Source organism: Phocoena sinus, chromosome 14 (genome assembly GCF_008692025.1).
Source record: "Phocoena sinus isolate mPhoSin1 chromosome 14, mPhoSin1.pri, whole genome shotgun sequence".
NCBI lineage: Eukaryota > Metazoa > Chordata > Mammalia > Artiodactyla > Phocoenidae > Phocoena > Phocoena sinus.
The window spans coordinates 84,324,226-84,345,084 of NC_045776.1; the positions used below are offsets into that span (position 1 = coordinate 84,324,226).

The window sequence follows — 20,859 nt, forward strand, 5'->3', positions numbered from 1 at the left end:
TTGGTGCAGCTCAGGAAACGGCTTACAGGAATTCGTTGCACTGTTCTTGCGATTTTTCCAAAATAAAATTTTTCAAACTGAAACATCGAGGTGGGAGAAGAACACTTTCGGCTGCTTTATGGATTATTTCACAATTTTGAAAGCTCCCTCCTGGAAATGGCTCGTACATCCACACCGTGGGATGTTCAGTCATCTAGACACCCAGTCAGAGCTACCCAAGCAACCGGGGAAAGCTTAGAGAAGAGACGCAGTGAGAAAAGCAAGATGTGGGGAAGTGGGCGTAGTATGGTCCCGTTTCGGTAAAATGACAGACTAACTAATCCTACTATAGGTGTGTGTATAAGGCTAAGATGATGACAACAGCAAACACTTATGTGACACTTGCCAAGCTGTTATTCTAAGTGCTTTACATGTGCCAACTCCTCCATCTTCATAAGAGCCCTGTACAGGAGATACTTCCATTAATGCCATTTTACAGAGGGGGAAATAAGGCACAGAGAGGTTAAGTTACTTGTCCAAAGACACACAGATGGGAAGGGGCAGAACCAGAATTTGAACCCAGGCTGTCTGGCTCCAAAGTCTATGCTCTTGGATCCACCTAAACTCCTGGATGCCAAAACCCTGGCCAAGGGCTAGAGAGAGTCATGCGGGTTTGAGAACCCATGCCTGACCTTGAGACGGTGACATGCCACCACTGCCTTCCAGCTCCCCGTGTTCCAGTCTGCCTCATGCCTCTCACTCAGGTGGAAGGTTATCATGTGGGCACACAGGGCTCTCTCAGCACACAGAGGGATGCTCCCAGAGGCCCTGGGGGCCTGGCTGTCCAGGCAGGTCCCTCTCACACACAGCTCCTTGCTGTCCTAGGTGAAGAAGGGTGTGCCCCAGAGTTGGGGGCAAGGGCCAACAAGTTGGCAGCCGTTCATCCGGGGGACTGTTGATGACAGATGTGCTGGTTCACATTGCAGAACACACCTGCTGGCAACAGCGATTCCAGATCAACTCCTCTGCAACTGTACCTGGGCAGATTCTGATAAAGGTCAGAGTCTTTACTCATCCTTCCTCTACCCCATCCTCTCCAGGGCACACCACTGGCGTCTCCCACCCGGGGCAGACAAAGCCTGCACTTTGGCACACCCCAGCCCCGACACCTCTCCCAGTTTACAACAAACACCTCCTTCCCATCCTGCCAGGAGGTGGGCGGACAGGAATGCAGACAGGGGACCCTGGGGACTTTCTGCCTGAAGAATGCTTGCTAACTAATGACTTGCTTTTACAACTACTTGGCTTCTTCCAAGCCCTGCTCCGGGGGCCCATCTGACTTCCACCTACTTCCCTCCCCCGCCCCCCCCCCCCACCTGAGACAGTCTTCCCTGCCAGTACTCACTGCTAATTTTCTCTGTGGCCTTACTTAAATCTTCGCTCCCTTTGGGTTCTGGTTTCCCCAAAGAAAAAATAAAAGATGGAACTGAGTAAAATCCAAGCTCCAGATCCAACAATCTGAGTGTATGAAACCTTCCCTGATAAAAACAATTAGCTGATAAGCTACCATCTCCTCCAGAGGTCTTGGGTCTAGCCAAAGAAAATAATCTCTAATACGATAATAACAAGAAGCAATGAGATGAAGTGAGAAAGCTACCCTGGGGAAAAGGGCACATCAATCATTTTTGCTGCCTGTCACCCTTTCCTCCTTCTGCTAACAGTGCCCCCCCCCAACATTTTCCTTTAGGGCACCACCCCACCCCACCTCAGTCTCTTTGCTTTGGGGAAGAAAAGTCCTCCTTCTCCAGCTCCAAGAATGGGCATGTAATCCAAGCCTGACCAATCAGAGCAATCCATTTCTCAAGCTACAGTGATTGGCTCAGGGATAAGCATGAGAGACAAGTCCAGCCAATCAGAGCCCAAGAGTATTCACACCACAACTTTTCCCAGCCACTGGGAAAATTCTCTAATTATCTTTGAAGGTCTCTCCATAAAGTTCCCTTTGGAGACCTCTGGGGAAATTCAAAGGAGCCAGCTTCTCCCCAATGTGGTACAGACGGCCATCTGAGCCCCAGATAAAGCTGCTGGCCAGTGATACGAAAGCACACATACAAAAAATGAATTTTTAACTCTTGGATTGCATTCAAGCTGGACTCATTATGGGACCCCACAGGAGGAAGTGCAGGGCCACAAGAAGCTCCCTCCCCACCCTCTCTGCACTCTCCAGGCCAACACTAACACAGTCGACTTGTGGTTTACTGACCACAAGTCAGTAAAAGATTTTGCCTGGTTGAGCTGATGTGTGATTCTGTACGTACAGAGCTTGTAAGTATCACCAGCAAACTGGACCTGGGTCTCCCGACTCCAGCCTCACGAGGTTTCCACTCATAAGGACAGGAAATGCAAGTGGTTCCACTTTAAGGCTGAACTGGGGCTTAAATGCAGCAGGAGGGAAACACCGCCACACCCCCAGTCCAAGCCACCCAGCTGAGGCCAAGATGCCAGCCAGCATGAGGATCCCTTCTCCTTCCGAGAGGCAGAGCGAGGCAGCCCCAGACCAGCCTCCACGCCTCCCCTGGCCCCTTGGACAGGACAGATGCTCTTTCTTTACCCACCACCCCCAGATGGCCCCAATGACATCTTTGTAAACCTGTGTCCCTTCCTTCTGGCGACTCTGCCTTCACGTTGGGACAGAGGAGGGGTCAATCAACACTCAGCCAGTAGAAACACCCAGTCGCTGGAGTCAGAGAGACGTCTCTGGAATCCAGGCAGGGCTTGTTAAGACTCAGGCCCTGAACCCACGAACACATCATGGACAGCAGGCTCCCGGGTGCTCCCTGGTGCCGGGCACACAGATAGGAGGGGAAGAGCCGGTATTGGAAGCCAAGGAGTCTGGCTTCAAAAATTTATGCTTTTGAGGATCCCGATTGGAATCGTCTCACTGCCTCGACCCAAGGTCCCACCCCAGCCAGGTCTCTGCCCTGGACCAGCGTCCCCAACCATGGAATACAGTCATGAACGAGAGAGACATAGGCCCCTGCCTCATGGAACCTCAAGCAAGTGAACAATATAATTCCAGAGCATGGTGACGGCTTGGAAGACAGTAACACGGAATGCTTATAACATAGATGGGGTGAGGTTCATGGGGGGAGGGGGGTCTCTTTGTCAAGAGGTCACATTTGAGCTGAAACATAAGAGGAACCAAACATAAAAGCCAGGAGAAAGGAACAGTCTGTGCAAAGGTCCTGAGGCAGAAAAGAACATAGTGTCCTGGAGGAAAAGAAAGGCCTGTGAGGCTGTAGCAGGGCGGAAGTGCAGGGAGTGGAGGTAAGTGGCTTACAGGCCATGGTGGGCAGACGGGTTTCAGACCACACGCAAGAAGGTTTTCATCAGGGCTGTGAAATGATCCAATGTGCATTATTTTAAAGAGCATTCTAGCTGCGGCAGGGGAAACTGACAACAGAGTGGCAAGGATAGGAGCGGACAGGCAGGAGAGGAAGCTCCTGCGGCAGGTGAGAGGGGGAAGGGCTGGATGTGGAGTGGGGGCCGCGCAGGGGGAGGGGCGCGGTCCCCAGGTCCCCGCCCAGGACGACAACCTGACACTCATCGCGAACCTCCCAGTGAGACCACCCTCGTCTTCTAAACATCCGTTCAGTAACTATTTGAGAACCTACCCCTATGTGCTAGGCGTCGTTCCAAGTGCTTGGGACACAGCGATGAACAAAAACTAAGGTCCCTGCCCTCGTGGGCCCGACATTCTCACAGGGAGAAACAGACAATAAGTGATAAACGGGATGCATAGGTAAATTCGGTGTTATCTCAGCAGGTGACAGGACTACAGAGAAAAACAGCACAGTAAGGAGAGTTCAGAGCACCAGGGAATGGGAAGGGAACTTGCAATATTCAAAAAGAGAGATCCGTGGGCAAGTGAGATCTGAACAAAGGCCGAAAGGAGGTGGGAGAGTGAATCACGCACATGTCACATCAGGGAAAGAGCTGTGGGCAGAGGGAAGAACTTAGGAAGTCTGAGGAAGTGCCAGAAGGGCCGTGTGCAAGGTCAAGGTGAAGGGGAGGACAGAGAGGGGTCAGGATCAGACGGCAAAGGCCTCAAGGCACAACATAAGGGCTCACCTTGACTCGGAGGGGATGGGGCAGGTTCACTGCAGGGCTTTAAGCAGAGGAGGACGGTGCAATTTTCATAGGATGCCTTGGGCTGCTGTGCTGAAAAATCTGACCAGGGAGCACAGGTGGGCGCAGGGATCCTGCAGGAATCCAGGTGAGAGCCGACGGCACCCTGGACCAGGGTAGTGGCCATGGGTGTGGAGAGAAGTTGGATTCTGGTTATGTTTTGAAGGTGAAGCCATAAAATACCCTGATGGTCCAGTGTGAGAAGTGAGAGAGTCAAGGCTGACTCCAAGGCTTTCGGCCCGGGTAGCTGGAGAATGGACAAGCAATGGCCTGAGATGGGAATGTGGGTTTCACGGGGAGCGATGGGAAGTCAGGCGCTGGCTAGGGTAAGCGTGAGCTGCCTTTGACCACCCAGGTTGAGATATGGAGTTGGCCACTGGATGCTTGAGGCTGGAGCTCAAGGGGAAAGGTCCGGGCCTGGGATATCAGTTTGGGAGGTGCCAGGACAGAGATGGCATTTGACACGTGAGACCGGGTGAGCACGGCCAGGAAAGGCCTGAGCCCTGGGACGTGCCAATAGCCAGCGGTCAGGGAGATAAGGAGACACCAGCATCTGAGTCCAAGAGCGGCCCAAGAGAGCACACATTAAAGCGTCTCAAGAGTCCTTCTAGAAAAATGGTGCAGGTGAGCCGGTTTGCAGGGCAGAAATAGAGACACAGATGTAGAGCACAAACGTATGGACACCAAGGGGGGAACATGGCAGGGGGGCTGGGGGCAGTGGTGGGATGAACTGGGAGATTGGGATTGACATATATACACTGATATGTATAAAATGGATAACTGATAAGAACCTGCTGTATTAAAAAAAAAAAAAGAGTCCTTCTAGAAGCTTCCAGAAAAGCTGGAAGGAACTTCACCCCAAATGCCAGGAAGTAAGCACAGGTCAGGACACTCCTGTTCCTTCCTCCCCCCCAGCACGAAGCAATTGGGGAACAGGAGGAAACAGTGGGGCGGAGGTGGGGGAAGGAAGCAAGACAACAAAGCCAGCTGTGCCCTGGGCCATCAGGGGCCCGGACCTCTGGGTTTGGGGAGGTTCTGAGCAAAATGATCCTGAGCTTCAAATCAGAGCCACCTATAACTCAGCAGCTCCTGGGCCCTGGAAATCTCCAAAGCCAAGAATGAACTTCTCTGTGTTGTTTTTGTTTCTCTTTGCGTTTCAGCTCTGGTGGCCACTCCCAGAGCCAGTGGAGGCCAAGGTTGCATTTGACCAAGGGGGAGGGAGACAAGGCACATGAAAGGACTTCACCTTTTGTCTTGCTTTTGTATTTCTGGCCGACTGCTACAGTTGAATTCTTTGCACCATAAATGTGTTTATGGGGACGAAGCTGCTAGATCCCTGTGGCACAGAAGGGCCGGGGGTGTGGGAGGGAGGTGGGTGCTCAGGCTGGACTCCCCATAACCGAATTCTCTAGTTCTAAGATTATGAGCCAGAAAAGTCAGCCTTGTGGCTGAAACCAGCCTTGAGGGCGGCTTATGACCCCAGGGGCCTCTCTGCTGCTGGCCAAGGGCATAGGATCACCCTTCCGGGCACCATGACCACCGGGAGGACCCACGGTCACTGACGGAGCAGACGTGCCTGTGCCAGGGCTCCAGCGGGACCAAACTGCACAAGGGAAGCTCTTCAACAAACAAGTCCTCCACACAGACTCACTTCTGTCCCGTTTGCTAGAAGTTGAAGCCAGAACGGGATGATTCCAGGTAGCTGAGTGTCACCAAATACTAGCTAATCACATGAGTCACGGAGCAGAGGCCCAGCCAGTATGAGTCATTCTAGGAAGGGATGGGGAACGTGTCCTGAAATGGGAAGAGCCAGGCGCACTGAACACAGCCCCGTGCCGGGCCTCGGGAAGGCCAGACCGTGGTGGGACACATGGCCACATGTCTGTGCACACAGCCCAACACACGCGGACACGTGTTAACGTGCGTCCACATGTCCCCGTGTGTAACTGTACACTCAACAGGTGTCAACACACATGTGCGAGCCCACACACAGACACATACATAACCGCACGTGTGAACCCGTGTGTGCCAGGCTACCACACGTGGGCACACGTGTGTACACGCGCGTTCGTTCACATACACGTGTACGCCATCGCAGAGACACTGTGCTCCATGCCGACACATGCTGACACGCGACACTTGTCTGTGTGTGCGTGCTTCGGCACGTGGCCACACGCAGGCGTGCATGGGCCCATGCCGACACGTGTTCCTGTGTCACCAGTCAGCGTGTACAGCCGGCACACGTGTGCACACACATGAAGCCACAGGAACGAATCTGTCAGCAGCAAAGAGGGGAACAAAAATAACCAACGCTCGGGGAGACTAAAAATAGCCCGTATTTTCAACTGTGGCTCTGGAGGGATAGGAAGTTCCCGGCAGGAAAGAGTAAGAAAGACACAGCAGAATCGGAGCACACCTGCGACCCCACTGCCCCCCGAGAAGGGAGCACCGCCCCACCGTCCGCGGCCATGGGTCAAGTCCGCGGCCAGATGGAGCCTGATGTGGTCAGAGGCGGTCAGCCCACGACGCCGTGACGCCCTCTGAGACGCAACCCTGGGGCTTTGTGGAGGTCCAGACGGACGGCAGGGCACAGAGCTGGCCGAGCAGACCCTGCAGGACAGGCGGGGTCACCCTGAGGGTCGCTGGGACCACGGGCCAGGGAGAGGCTGCCCTCCCCAGCTTCCCTTGTCATCTGCGATTCTAGAGCTGCCCGGGCCTCGCAGACAGCCCTGGAGGGAAGACGTCAGGACGTACTCTGTACTCGCAGTTTGGGGGAGGTGATTATCAGGGGAAAGGCCTGGGAAGGACCCCGCTGCCCCACTGTCTGTGCAGGAAAAGGACAAGGAAAGGTGGACCCAAGCAGAGAACAGGGGAAGGGCCTGCCCTGCCGCCCACGTCAAGTCGAGCTGCTCAGAAATACTGTACAGAGAGTGGGGAGGACGGGGTCCACAGGTGGCGGACTCGCTGGAATCTTGTTTCCGCCACTTCAGCTGTGTGACCTGGGGCAAGTGTCCTTCCAGCTCTGTGCTTCCATTTCCCTCAATAAAAGAGAGGCAGAGGGAGCTATTTAGATACGAAATGAAGCAACTGAATACCTGCAAAACACGTAGGCCAGGGTCTAGTGCGTAATCAGCGTCCACTGACTGTTATCTCTCCCCAACCCCTGCCTTTGAACTGATGGGCAAAGGAGATTTGCCAGAGGGCACGAAGCACGGGGGCAGGGCACAGTGTTCCTGAAGGCTCTCTGGGTGGCCCTCGCCAAGGGACGAGGGGGCAAAATAGAGTCGGAGGCTGGGGGTGGCGGTGGGGAGAGCCTAAGGAAATAGCCTGACCTCAAAGCGCTCAGCGTCTGCCCATCCTACTGTGAACCCAAGCACTGCTCTGGTCCTGGGGACACTGCAGGGACAGCGACAGGACAGCCCGCGCCCCGGCTCATGAGGCAGAGAGAGAATGCACAAATCAACATATAACATAAGGGGGTGACTTTCAGGGACATGAGGGGTGAACTGTACAGATATCTGGGGATGAGCCTTCCGGGCGGTAGAAAAAGCAAGCCAGAGTTTGGTGGGACCAGGCTTGCTGGGTTCAAGGACTTCAAAGAGATAAGCATGGCAGGGGAGCAAAGGAGCCAAGAGGGGGGTGCAGTGACAGAGGGAAGGGGGGCTGCATTGTGGCGGGGGGACTTCAGCCACTGAAATGACCTTGGTATTCACTCAGAGTGACACGGGAAACCTCAATGGGTTGTGAGCAGAGGGGGCACATGATCTGGTTGTCTATGGAGACCAGAGATGAGACTACTGCACTAGTCCAAGCAGTGGATGGAGGAGGGCAGAGTGGTGGAGACGTTGAGAAGGGGTCAGTATGCAGATATGCCTTTGAAGGTAAGCCGATAAGGTTTGCCGATGGACCAGATACAGGGGTATCACAGAAAGCCTGCAGTCAAGGATGACCCAAGGTTTTTGCCTCTACCCTTGGAGGGAACGAATGGAGATATCGCTTATTGAGATGGGGACACAGATGGGAGAAGACTTTGGCAGCTGGAAAAATTCACGGATATAGCACCCAAGGCTGATTCCAACTAGAAAACATAAAAGACAGCAGAGGGGGACTCAGCTTTCCCCCCCACCCCCGGCCATGGAGAAGGCCAGCAGGCCCATCATTGCACATGGTGGCCCAGCAAACGAACCCCTTCCCCTGTGGTCCAGCGAGGCCTTCCCTGGTGGACCAGAGACACCTAGTAACTTGGAAAGACACGCCCAGGGACCTGGACTGTGCTTCCTAATCCATGCAAACACACAGGGCCACGCATGTCAGGCTCTGTTCTAGGCTGTGGATATAAGAGCGCCCGTCCTCCTGGGGTTTGCCTCAGGATTTTTTCACACACACACACACACACCAGCAAGGTAACTTGGGCAAATTACTCTCTTAAACTTCTGTTTCCCTAACTGTGGATGAGGACAGTGAGATGTGTGTCCCAGAATTCTCCCAGGACTAAACGAGATGATCAACATTTACAAAGATGCCTAGCGCACAGTCATCCTCGATTATACTCCTGAGTGCATTCGGTCTGAACACCTCTTGACCAACCCCACCCACTGGGGGAAAGGAGAAGAAATGAGTCTCATTCTCCCCCAAGACCTCGCCCAGCGACCTCCATCTCCAGGGCCCCTCCACTGTGTGCCTCGCGCATTCTGCATCTAACTCGTTTGGCCATTCTCTGGGGAAAGCTATGGATTCGTTACTAATTTTTAACTAAACACACAATACGTGAATACATTCTCCTTATTTACAAAGAAAAAGTATGAGCCTTCCAGATAATGCATAAATATTCTCCCTGCCACACCCCCAGTCCCCTGAGAGTAACCACTTTTGTCAGTCTGGTGCACACCCTTCCACACCTTTTTCTGTGCTTTTACATGCACTGATAGAAACCCAGTGAAAAGAGAGAGTACTGTTTTGTGGAGGTTTTTTGGAGTTTTTTTGTTTTTTTTTTAACATGAGTAGCCTCAAAGCTTTTTTTCAATTAGTAATGTGTTTTTTTCTACTTTTCTGTGCCCAGACGTGAATATCTAGCTCCTTCTCTCTAACTTTTACCTAGAACTCCACTGGATGAAGCACTCCTGCTTTAATTCCTATGCCCCTATTGAAACGCAGACCAGATCTGGCGGTCAGGATTCCTGCCCGAAACTGCCACGAGCTGTGTAAACCGGGTACACTCAGAGCAGTTTCACACACAGGTCACCGCCTTTGTACTTTATCATCTTGCCAGGAAACAAACTAAATCCAACCCCTGCCTCAGAGCTGAAGACACATGCCCTGGCTCAGAGGTGAAGTAACTGGCCTGAGGTCCCCAGCCAGCAAATGGCACAGCCAGGTCTGCAAACCCTGAGCCCTGGAAACTGACATCGGTTTCAAAACGAGCCACGCCCCTATGCAACCCCACCCGTAACCTGAGAAATGTAAATCACACACATCCGATTAACCCCCCCAAAAAAATTATAATAAGAAATCGGTAATCCCAATAATGGCAGAGCTGTGAGGGAGTGACTAGTTCCATACTCTGTGGATGGGACTGTAAATGCCCTCAGTCTTCAGAAGGGCCATTAGGCTGTGTCCAAATGCAAACTGGACATTCCATCTGGACTGGAGGCTTCTCTTCTAGAAATGTACCTGGCGGAAATGTTCATCCAGGTACACAGAGAAGTATGTATGAGAGAATGATTAGTCAACGGACAAACAGGTAAGTAATTAAGTGTACAGCCATTCAAAGGAATACTATGTAGCAGTGAAAAGTGTGACCGATTTAAATGTTTTTTTTTTTTTTTTTTTTTTTTTTGGAGTACGCAGGCCTCTCACTGTTGTGGCCTCTCCCGTTGCGGAGCGCAGGCTCAGCAGCCACGGCTCACAGGCCCAGCCGCTCCGCGGCATGTGGGATCTTCCCGGACCGGGGCACGAACCCGCGTCCCCCGCATCGGCAGGCAGACTCCCAACCACTGCGCCACCAGGGAAGCCCGATTTAAATGTTTTGACATGGAAAAATTCCCAAGCGATATCTGTGAATTGAAACGCAAACTGCAGGCTCTTTCGACGTAGTTTATAGTTCAATATATGTAAATATATATGTATTAATGTGTCTAAATCGTGCTTGTGATGTGTATCTCCATAAAAATCTAGAAAGATACTCTCGGATGACGGTGGTACTATCCCAGGAGGGGAATAAAATGGGGGGAACCTTTTTTTCCCTCCACTTGAATTTTTTTTTTTTTTTACAAACAAGAATCCATGTATTTTATATACACGGACTTCTTTAACCCCAAAGCACAAAAAAAAAAAAGTAGAAATCAAAGCACAAGCCCTCCCATTCAAGTTGCACGTGGACACATACAGCCAAAGAAAACACCAGCGGGCCGTCCCTCCCTCTCCTAGCATCCCACCCACTCGGTCCCCTGAACACAGATGCCCTTCTTCCAAGGGAAGGCTCTTGGCCAGGGCTCAGCCTGAGCTGTCCAAGAAGAAACTGTCACAGGCTGGACTCGCCTCCGTGCCTTCACGCCACTCGGCCACAAACCAATCACCTTTGGGATATTCACGGAGGACGCTGGCTGGCTCTCACTCAAGTTTAAGCCCAGAAATCTTAGTTCCGGGACAACTGAGGACAGTGGCGCTTTCCTCTTTGGAAGCCCTGAGGAGGAGTGGGAAATTAGGTAGGGCATGCGGGTGTGCATGTACACACACACACACACACACACACACACAGAGAGAGAGAGAGAAAGAGAGAGAGAGAGAGAGAGAGAGAGAGAGAGAGACATCCTTCATCTGATTGAGAGCCGTGAAAAGAAATTATAGTCCAAGAAGGACTGGGCTGACAAGATTCTGCATCAGCTATAAATCCCACTCATCCCCACACCCCCAAAGCAACAGGCTCTCTGCACGGGATCACGACGGGCTTGCCACGCTTACAGCACCCAAGTGATGGTCTCTCCAGGGCTCACACAGTACAGAAACCACAAATTTGGCGGGCGTTTACAGCCGGCTTTCACTGAAATAAAGCTCTCACAGCTACTTTGAAAAGCAAAACAGATACACCCGTTGGCCACCACGGGAGAGAAAGAAGCAGTTCTGGCCACTCTCAGGTTTCCCCAAGAAACTTTTTCCCGCCACTTCACAGGCAAGAAAAAAAAAAACACTAAGAGAAACTCACAGCTCAATGTCACCATCGGCCAGGATCTCCTTGCAATCAGATTACAGGATTTAATGGGACAAGATTTGACAACAAAACAAAGGACACAGTGTGGCCAAGATGACTCAGACAACTGCTCACCCAGAGACCTCGAGAAAAACCAAACGTTGCTCCATCTTTAAAGCCAAAAAATGGCAGCCGGGTCCAAGCAGATGCAGCCTTCATTCATTCGCTCGTTCATTCATCTCCCAAGCATCCTGTGCTGGGCATGGGGCACAGACACGAAATGGGGACAAGTCCGCATTCTCAAGAAACTCGCCTAAAGAAGCCGGTTAAGGGGAAAAGAGAAATCAACTAGCAAGCGATGACAGCCACATCTTTATGCGTCTGGCTGGGTCTGGGGCCAAGGTGAGCCTCAGTCTCCCCTCCCGGCCCTGCAGGTGCTGGCCTTTCCTTCAAAGAGCTGAATGCTTTTACCTCAAGTGTGATACTCTGCAACCTCCCTGTCCTTCAGTAACTCCAGGCTCATTCAAAAATGCCACCAGACACCCAGGGCAGAGTCTGACGGTCTGAAGGCCAGCTGACAGCCTTAATTTGTCTCCCTGGTTGAAAGGGCAGTGGTGTATAAGGTTAGGATCGCAGGAAAGCTCTCAGGCTGTGGACTCCCCAAGGACGCTGCTTATGCAGCCCTGGGCTTATGCCTGCCTCTGTGTGGATCTGGGGAGAAAAGCGGCTTATCACTGCCCATCTGCATCAGGAAGGCAGTGTCCGGGAAGGACAGAGCAGCCCATTCTGCCTCTGAGAAGGGGTTTGTATGGGGAGGTTCTGGACAGCAGAGACCGCTCTCCTGAGCACCCACCGGCCTGGGCACCCATGTGAGTCTCACATGCACGTGCATGGAGGGTTCCTGTCCTCCTGTGCTCACAGGAAACAAGCAAAGTGCAGCCCTAGTTTTACCACACACTGTCACAGGCTGCCATAGAAGAGGCAAGAAGCATGTGAGCCCGCTCCTGGGCTCCTCCAGGCAGTACCAGAAACGTGGCCACACTCCAGGACCGCCTTGGACCCCAGACCCTTAAGGTGAGGTGAGGCTCCCAGGTGGTCTCTCATTCAGGCTTCCCCAACCCGGGCCTGCGCCTCCAGCAAAAGCCCTGGATGCCCTCCTTGGCCCCCCAACTCAGCCTGCGTCCTGGGTCGGGGAGGTTCCTGGGAAGGTGGCCTGCTGCCCCTCCTCATGCCCTCTGGTCTCTCCGGTGCTCAGGGGCCCCGGCCCAGGACACCCGGCCCTCCTCGGCGCCCAGCGCCCTCCAGCCCCGGAGGGGCCCGCGTGCACTGACCTCCGGCCGGGCCCCTCACCCACCTTGAGGACCTGCTGCTTGATGATCGAGGGCACCATCACGATCATGATAACGCCCAGCACGGCGCACAGCAGCCCGGCGAAGCCCAGCGCCGCGGCCACCCGGCGCGCTCTAGAGCGGCTGCCCATGTCTGCGCGCCCCGGCGCCCGCGCGGTGCTCGCGGAGCTCCGCGCCTGTGGAGGGACCGAGGCGGGGACGAAGGTGACCGAAGCAGCGACTCCGCGGACGCGGGCCGCAGCGGCACGGCGGGCCCCGGACCGCAGCGCACGGAGGAGCGGCCCGGCAGGTGGCCAACGGTTTTATGTGCCATCGCCGGGGCGGACCGCCCCCGGGACGCCCTGGGCACCAGGATCTGGGCGGGCGCCAGCATCTGGGCGGGCGCCAGCGGGCGGGGGCGGAGGGGCGGGGCCTAGGCTAGCAAGGGGCGTGGCCGGGGCGGGGCGCGGAGAGATGGTCCGATTGGGGCGGGGCCACGGCCGCCGGCCCCAAGCTCTAGCTTCCGTTTCCACGGGAGGGAGGCGCGGAGATCTCGTGGGCTACGTGCAACGTTGCGCCTGGCCCCCCTCCACCTCGTAACTCTTCTCCCCTTCCTCACTCCCAGCGGCTCCCCGCTCACCCCTGTCCCTGATCCCGCCTCCCCATCTTCTACCCCCTCCTCTTCTGTCTCCTCGTCGCCCCCCCCCCCCCGCCGCCTCTCCCTCCTCCCCCTGCCTCCCAGACCCTCCTCCTCCCCTCTTCTCCCCTCCTCCCCTCCCACTTCCTCTGTCCTGAGCGTCGTCGCTGTTCGTATTTAGTACGAATTGCCCAACTCTGGCAGGGACGCCAGAGCGCCCGCCCCCAGCTCTGCGACCTCCTCTCCCCCCAGGGCGCCACACACACCTTCCCGCGTGTGCGCACACACGTGCTATTGCAGCCTCTCTCTCCGTGGAACAAGCCCAGCAGACTCCCGCCTCAGGACCTTGTACCCCTACGACTTGGAATTCTGTCCCCCCCCAGATATCTGCCCGGCTCCTTCCTTCACGACTGCTCCGCCACCTTATCAGAAAGGCTCTTCCCTGCCACCCTGTGTGAAATAAAATAGCGGCCAGTTCTCCCCTCACCCCTCACCCTTATCACCGGGCCACCACCTGGCCTGTTCCACGTTCATATGTTCTTGCGTTCTGACCATCGCCAGGCGCTAGAATGCTCCAGGCAGAAGCTTCGTCTCTTGACAAAGCTTGAGCGCTGCCTGGCTGGGAACGCTTGCTCCCAAGGAACATTTTAGAGTGAATCAGCGAGGAGCCTTCTAGGTGGGGTCCTTGTGCTAAGTGCCTGACCCACAGCGACTCCGTTCTACAGATAAGGAAATAGGCACAGAGGGTTAGGTCAACAAACCCAAGTCCCTGCTTTCTAACGAACAGGGAGACAGATGATTGGCAAGTGAACAAATGAACGATGGATTGCAGATAAGTGCTCCAAGAAAAGGAAACCTGGGTGCCAGCTCCGCTGCAGTCCTCAAGCCCCACCCACCTGCTCCTAATGCCTGCAGCCCTCCACCCCACCTGGACCTCTGGATCCCTGATGTAGACCAGTCCCCTCAGTCTCTAGTGGGGGCCACGCAGGGATAGGAGGGCAGTGTCCCCAGCCCCTGCGTAAGGCAGGCCAGTCCCTGAGGGCTCAGAATGAGGCCTTCTGAAACTCTTCTTCAACCCTGGAAGGAAGCAGCCTTCTCCCAGGCCCACCCTTAAGCAGCACAGCCTGGCCTGAGTCAGTATATATCAGGCACCTGCTGTGACTAGCCAGAGAGCCTTGCCTGGCATTGTGTTCCCCTTGGGAGACCCGACATTGTCCGGGGTACCGGGAGCAGGGAGCCAACTCCTGACCTAGATCAAGATGGCTGGGGCAAAGGTGGCTAGATGAGGCGGCTGTGGTGTCAGATGGGGACAGGTTCCAAGAAGTCCATGCTGCAGGATTTCCTACCCTAGAGTCCTGGGGAAAGTGGCTTGGCCCGTTCTGTGCCTCAGTTTGTTCACCTGTCAAATGGGGATAATAAGAGCCTCTCTCCAAGGGCTATCGCAAGGATTAAATGAGTTGGGAAGATGTGACAGTGCGTAGACTAGTGCCCCAAGGTGACAGCGCCATGAAGCTACCTGTTCTTGTTGCTGCCCCGAGGTCCTAACTGACCTGGCTTCTGCTCACCTTTCTGCCCCCATGTCCCAACCTCTGCCCCTTGTTCTCTCTACCCCAGGCTTCTGGGCCTTCTTTCTGTTCCTTAAACAGCCCCAGCTTTTTCCAGCCTCAGGGTCTTTGCACTTGCTGTTCCCTCTGCCTAGAATACACTTCCCCACACCTGAGGCCTTCTCCTCCTGCAGGTCTCACTTCAAAGCCTGCTCCTTAGAGAGGCCTTCCCTGTGTAATCTGTCCAAAATGAAAGTCCCAACCCACCAGTCACTCTCTATCAAATCACCCCATTTTATCTAAAATTGTCTTATTTATCTGTTTACTTCTTTCTCTCCCCAGCTCCCAAGAGACAGAAGCTGGTCTGTTTTTGCGAATGGATGTAACCCCAGCACCTGGAACAATGCCTGGCACCTAGTACATACTCAATAAAGCCTTGAAATAATTAATCTTTAATTAATCAACCAACTCATTCATTAATTAATATAATTTCATTGAATTCCTTAAGGCCTTCAGCGGCCATCAGCTGTGGGGATTGTTTTATGTTTGCTGACTTTTGTAGTTCTTGGGAATTAACTAATTAACTAAAATCTGGGGTCTGTGCTCACCCTGACGCCACCCCCTTCTTTGATACCCAGCTTCCCTCGGCAAGGACTGGCTCGCCTTGACCATCTCACCCAATCTAACTTTCAAGTCTTCAAGGTCCAAATGTACGTGATGCTTACGGCAAGAGTGTTCTCATGTCACGCCACACTGTCACTTGACAAGAGAGAAAGCAGAGATGAAAGGATGTCTGAGACACATGACCAGCCGTGACCTCGCTGTGGGGAGTCACATCCACTGGGGGAGTAGGGGGCGGTGACCTAAGAAGCCAGAGAAAAGACTTCATCATGTTTCAGAGAGAGACTTTGCCAGGATGAGGCAAGACAATGATGCAGAAGTAAACTTTGAAAGATTAATGATAGTAAAATATTATCAACGTGCATGTCAGAGAAATCCTGTAAACGCCAAGTCAGATGACGTTCCTCCTCAGCTCAAAACCCTCCCACGATCAAAAGACAGTTAGTAGGAGTGTTGGCAAAGAGGTGGAGAAATTGGGACCCTCATACACTGCTGGTGGGATTGTAAAATGGCACGGCCACTGTGGAGAACAGTCTGGAAACAGCTCCTCGAAAGACTAAACACAGAGTTGCTATAAGTCCCCGCAGTTCCCCTCCCGGGTATACATGAGAGAAATGAAAACTGTGTCCGCACAAACATGTGTACATGACAGCACTCTTCACGGTAGCCAAAAGGTGGAAGCAACCCAAATACCCCCCACTGACACATGGATAAATAAAACGTGGAATATCCCACAATGGAATATTATTTAATATTAAAAAATGAAGTACTGATCCATGCTGCAACACGGATGACTTTGAAGACATTACCCTAAGTGAAAGAGGCAGTTACAAAAGACCACATACAGGGCTTCCCTGGTGGCGCAGTAGTTGAGAGTCCGCCTGCCGATGCAGGGGACGCGGGTTCGTGCCCCGGTCCGGGAAGATCCCACTTGCCGCAGAGCGGCTGAGCCCGTGAGCCATGGCCGCTGAGCCTGCGCGTCCGGAGCCTGTGCTCCGCAACGGGAGAGGCCACAGCAGTGAGAGGCCTGCGTGCCGCCAAAAAAAAAAAAGACCGCATACGGTATGATTCCATTTCCATGAAATGTCCAGAACAGGCAAATCCATAGAGACAGAAAACAGGTTAGTGTTTGCCTAGGCTGGGGGGCAGAGAGAATCGGGAGTGACTGTTAAGGGCTCTTTTTGGGGTGACGGAAAGTCCTAAGATTGATTGTGGGGATGGTTGTACAGCTCTGTGAATAGACTAAAACCCATTGAATTGTACATTTTACACGAGTGGGTTGTGTGCTATATGAAGTATAGCATATTTCCTGTGGTTCCCACCTCACTCAGAGTAAAAGCCAAGTCCTCACCACAGCCCCCTCTGTGAGCTCTGTGGGTCACCCTCATCTCCCTGACCTCGCATCCCCCTCTCCCCCAGCCCACTCTGCTCCACCTCCTAGGTGTTCCTCAAACCTGCTGCCTTGCCCCTGCCTCAGGACCTTTGCACTTACTGGTCCCTCTGCTGAGCCACTCTTCTCCAAACCTCCATGTGGTCACCTTCCCTTCCTTCAAGTCCTTCTTTATATGTCATCTTCAAAGCAAAGACTTCCTTCCTATCAACCTTCTCAAATTACAACCACACCCACAATCCCCCCATCTCCCTGCCCTGTTTTATTTTTCTCTATTATGCTTACCACCATCCAACACTACATTATTCCTGTATTTGCTTGTTTTATTGGTTCTCTTCCTCCTCTGGAATGAAAAAGTCTCCACAAGGGCAGGAATCTGTCTATTTTGTTCATTGCTGTATCCCCAACTCCTAGAACAGTGCCTGGAACACGGTAGGTCCTTAATCAATAGGCATTGATAAACAACAGCTATAAGAGCCCAATGGTTAAGGACCTGCAGCCAGGTTACATAGCTGTGTGGCCTTGTGCAACTTGCTTAACCTCTCTGTGCCCTGGCTTCTTCCTTATCTATGCAGTAGAGATCATCTCAACAGCGCTCACCTCCTGGCGTAGTCATGGGATTAAATGAGCTAATCCTGGTTACACACTTATCGAGGTGCCATTCTTACATGGGATCATCACTGCCTGCAGGCTGCCACACTTGGTCCGCCCCACCTCAGCGCAGGGAGAATTATTATTACCACCTGGGGCAATGCATGAGAGGTATTGCATGGAAGCTGAATGGCTTGATTCAGAAGAGTCATAGCTGGTTAGTGGCAGGGCAGGGATGGAAGCAAGTCGCTTGGCTCCAGAGCCCAGACATGAATCATTACTCTCTTTGCTGAAGAAAAAGTGGAGAGAGGGGAAAGAGGAAGTAGTTGGGGAGAGTGAGAGAAAGCACAGGGAAAAAAGAAAAAGCCAGCGAGGAAGAGGAAACAATCACGTTTGGCCACGTCTGCCACCTAGGTCGCCATCGGGTGAAGACAGACCCAGAGTTCACATTCGCTGCTCTTATTCATTCAGCCGATATCAACCTACTATGAGCCAGGCACTCTGCTAGGTGCTGGGGACCCAGCAGTGAACATACAAAGCCTTGCTGACCTTCTATTCCAGCAGACAAGCAAGATCAATAAATGGTGAACATAATCATGGGTAAATTTTATAACATGCCAGGGCTGCGCTGCCCTATACGGTAGCCACTGACCACGCACGGCGACAAGACGCTCGAAATGATGTTCACGTGAGAGCTGCTGTGTCCTACACACGCCAGGTTTCAAGGACTTACTGTGAAATAAAGATCATAAAAATCTCAATATTTTGATGTCGATTACACGTTGAAATGACAACATTGGGATATGTTGGGCTAATTAAAAATATACTACTGAGATTAATTTCTCCTGTTTCTTTTTACTTTTTAAAATGCAGCTACTGGAATTCCCTGGTGGTCCAGTGGTTAGGACTCCACACTTTCACTACTGAGGCTGTGGGTTTGATCCCCGGTTGGGGAACTGAGATACCACAAGCCAAAAAAAAAAAAAAAATGCTGCCGCTAAAATTTTTTTTTAATTGCACATGTGGTTCCCATTGCATCTCTGTTGGACTGCACTGTGTTACAGGATGATACATGATTTAGCAGGAAAAATAAGAGAACAGGGTAAGTGCCCCCAGGGGGTAGGGTTGCAATTTAAATGGGGTGATTGGGGGAGGGCCTCTGTGAGAGGATGCCATTTGAGCAAAGACTTAAGGTAAGTGCAGGAACGAGCCACGTAGATATCTGGGGAAGGTCTTACCAGACCCAGGCAACAAGTCAGTGCAAATGTCCTGAGGCAGGAGTGTGTCTGGATAGATGTTCTTTAAGATGCTATAATATCCCATTGATGCAAATGACTTTTTAGGAGCTGTTTTTCTTCAGTAAGTGAAAATGACTCCTGCAATTCTGTTTTTTTACAATCCTTTTTTTTTTGGCCGTGCCAGGCGGCTTGCTTGCAGGATCCTAATTCCCCAACCAAGGATTGAACCCATGCCCCCTGCAGTGGAAGCACAGGGACTGGACTGCCAGGGAATTCCCAGAACACTTTTTTAGAATTTAGGAAAGTAGATTTTATTTGACACAGAAGGTTGCCGGAAGAGCAAACTGAAAAGACAAAGCAGGAGAGACACAGTTCTATTGAACAATTAAGTAACAGGAGGGCAAGTCATTAAATGAAGAACAAAACAGTTGAGCTTGATCAAAGAATGCTCTTTTTCTAATGCTCATACGTTTGGAATTCCCACTCTCTCTTGTCCAGCGGACACAACTACCGTGTTTTGAGGCAGCAGGAGTTGCAGGGGAAGTGCTTAAACTCCCCCATGCAACGGCACATCTTCAGAAGTAGCAGACACGTGCTTAGCTCGACATTCTATGCAAAGATTCATAACGTGGTCCCTGCAGGTGGCACAGTTACCAACCACGCTGTCCCAGGCTCAGAGGGCTACCACATTTCCCCCTTTTCATGTCAAAGCGCTTCTTGCCTGCACTGATGCTGGCGCCACCCCAGGTATCCACATCCATCCCCGCCGCCGTTTTGGAAACACACAGACCCTTGTGCATGTTAATGTTGGTGGAGGTCTCCAGAGTCTCACCACCACCACCACTTCCCCTAGGAGACTCAGCCAAGCCCCTACAAAAGCCTGACTCCCTGCAGAATCATCCACCACCTTGGGAGTCTCCAGACGTCTTCCTTCACTAAAAGCTGTCAGTTGAACTTCACCTTTGCCCCCGCATCTCAGGACATGAGACATGTACGTCTCTCTGGCAAGAGCTAAGTCTCCAACGCAAAACCACCTTCCATCTCAAAGGTGTAAGTGTGTGGGAGGGCTCAGCTGACAACCAGGAGCTAACAACTCTGCTCTGTGTCTGCCGGATCACAAGAGAAAAGCCTCTGCCTGTTCCCACAGCCCAGACGGCTGGAGACGTGAGGATGGTTCCAGTCCCAGGACACAGGAGGCTCCTCTGAGGTCACCTGGCCCCGCCGGACCTGCAGGGATGAACAGGGTACATCCATCCATCCATGTACCAGGCCTACTGTGTGCTACGGGCAGGGGATAGAATAGTGAACAAGACAGACAGGTCCCCTCTGTCCTGGCCTCACGTTTTAGCAGGGGAGAGAGATTTTAAAACAAAACAAAACACACCTAAGCAAATAAATAAGGATTTTATATGATGATAAAGTGCCAATGAGAGAAACAGATGAGATAACACCACAGAGAAATGAGGGGGTGGAGGGGTGAGACCAGAAGGGTGAGACTGGGGAGGACATTTTGGCAAAATACCCAGTAAGTGCAAAGGCCCTGTGGCAAGGAGATGTCCCATCTGTTCAAGGAACAGATAAGCAGAGACGGTGCCATGAAGGGCAGGCCCCTCAGATAGCGTGACCGCCCAGTTTATATCTCTTGTCCCAATATGATTATTACTAGCACCCTCCCCCTTTTACTCTCAGAGTCTGTACAATAAATTGTTAGGTTTTTCTTAGGCCATGGTAAATAATTCCAATTTCAGCCGTGGAGATCTCATAGCAGAAGAGTAACCTAAATCAGAGTGATCTGATTTAGATTTTAAAATACCTTTCAGGGAATTCCCTGGCGGTCCAGTGGTTAGGACTCTGCACTTTCGCTGCCGGGGCCCAGGTTCAATCTCTAGTCAGGGAAATAAGATCCCACAAGCTGCGCGGCACAGCCAAAAAATAAAAAATAAAAAAAATATATGGGACTTCTCTGGCGGTCCAGTGGTTAAGACCCCACGCTTCCACTGCAGGGGGCGCGGGTTCGAGCCCTGGTCGGGGAACTAAGATCCCACGTGCTGCGTGGTGCGACCAAAAAAACAAAGCTTCCAACGATTGCTCATTTTGAAGGGGTGATAACTGTTACGTGAAGTATTTTCGAGGTGCATACTGCAGGATGTAGGGGAG

General features: G+C 52.5%; 1 protein-coding gene and 1 pseudogene across 6 annotated transcripts in view; both read right to left on the minus strand.

The window, feature by feature from the left end:
* Positions 1 to 13,048, minus strand: part of SCARB1 (scavenger receptor class B member 1) — a 79,531-nt gene extending 66,483 nt beyond the window's left edge. For 5 of the 6 annotated variants that reach the window (XR_004353150.1, XM_032654345.1, XM_032654346.1 and 2 more), the window contains exon 1: positions 12,708 to 13,048. Coding sequence is in view for 4 of the 6 variants with exons in the window: in XM_032654345.1 (XP_032510236.1) it covers positions 12,708 to 12,833 (126 nt within the window). In the remaining 2 variants the exon portion in view is untranslated. The remainder of the gene's footprint in view (positions 1 to 12,707) is intronic. The other variant, XM_032654343.1, reaches the window with a different exon arrangement.
* Positions 13,049 to 19,158: 6,110 nt separating this feature from the next.
* On the minus strand, positions 19,159 to 19,502 carry LOC116765039 (annotated as a pseudogene).
* Positions 19,503 to 20,859: the final 1,357 nt, after the last annotated feature.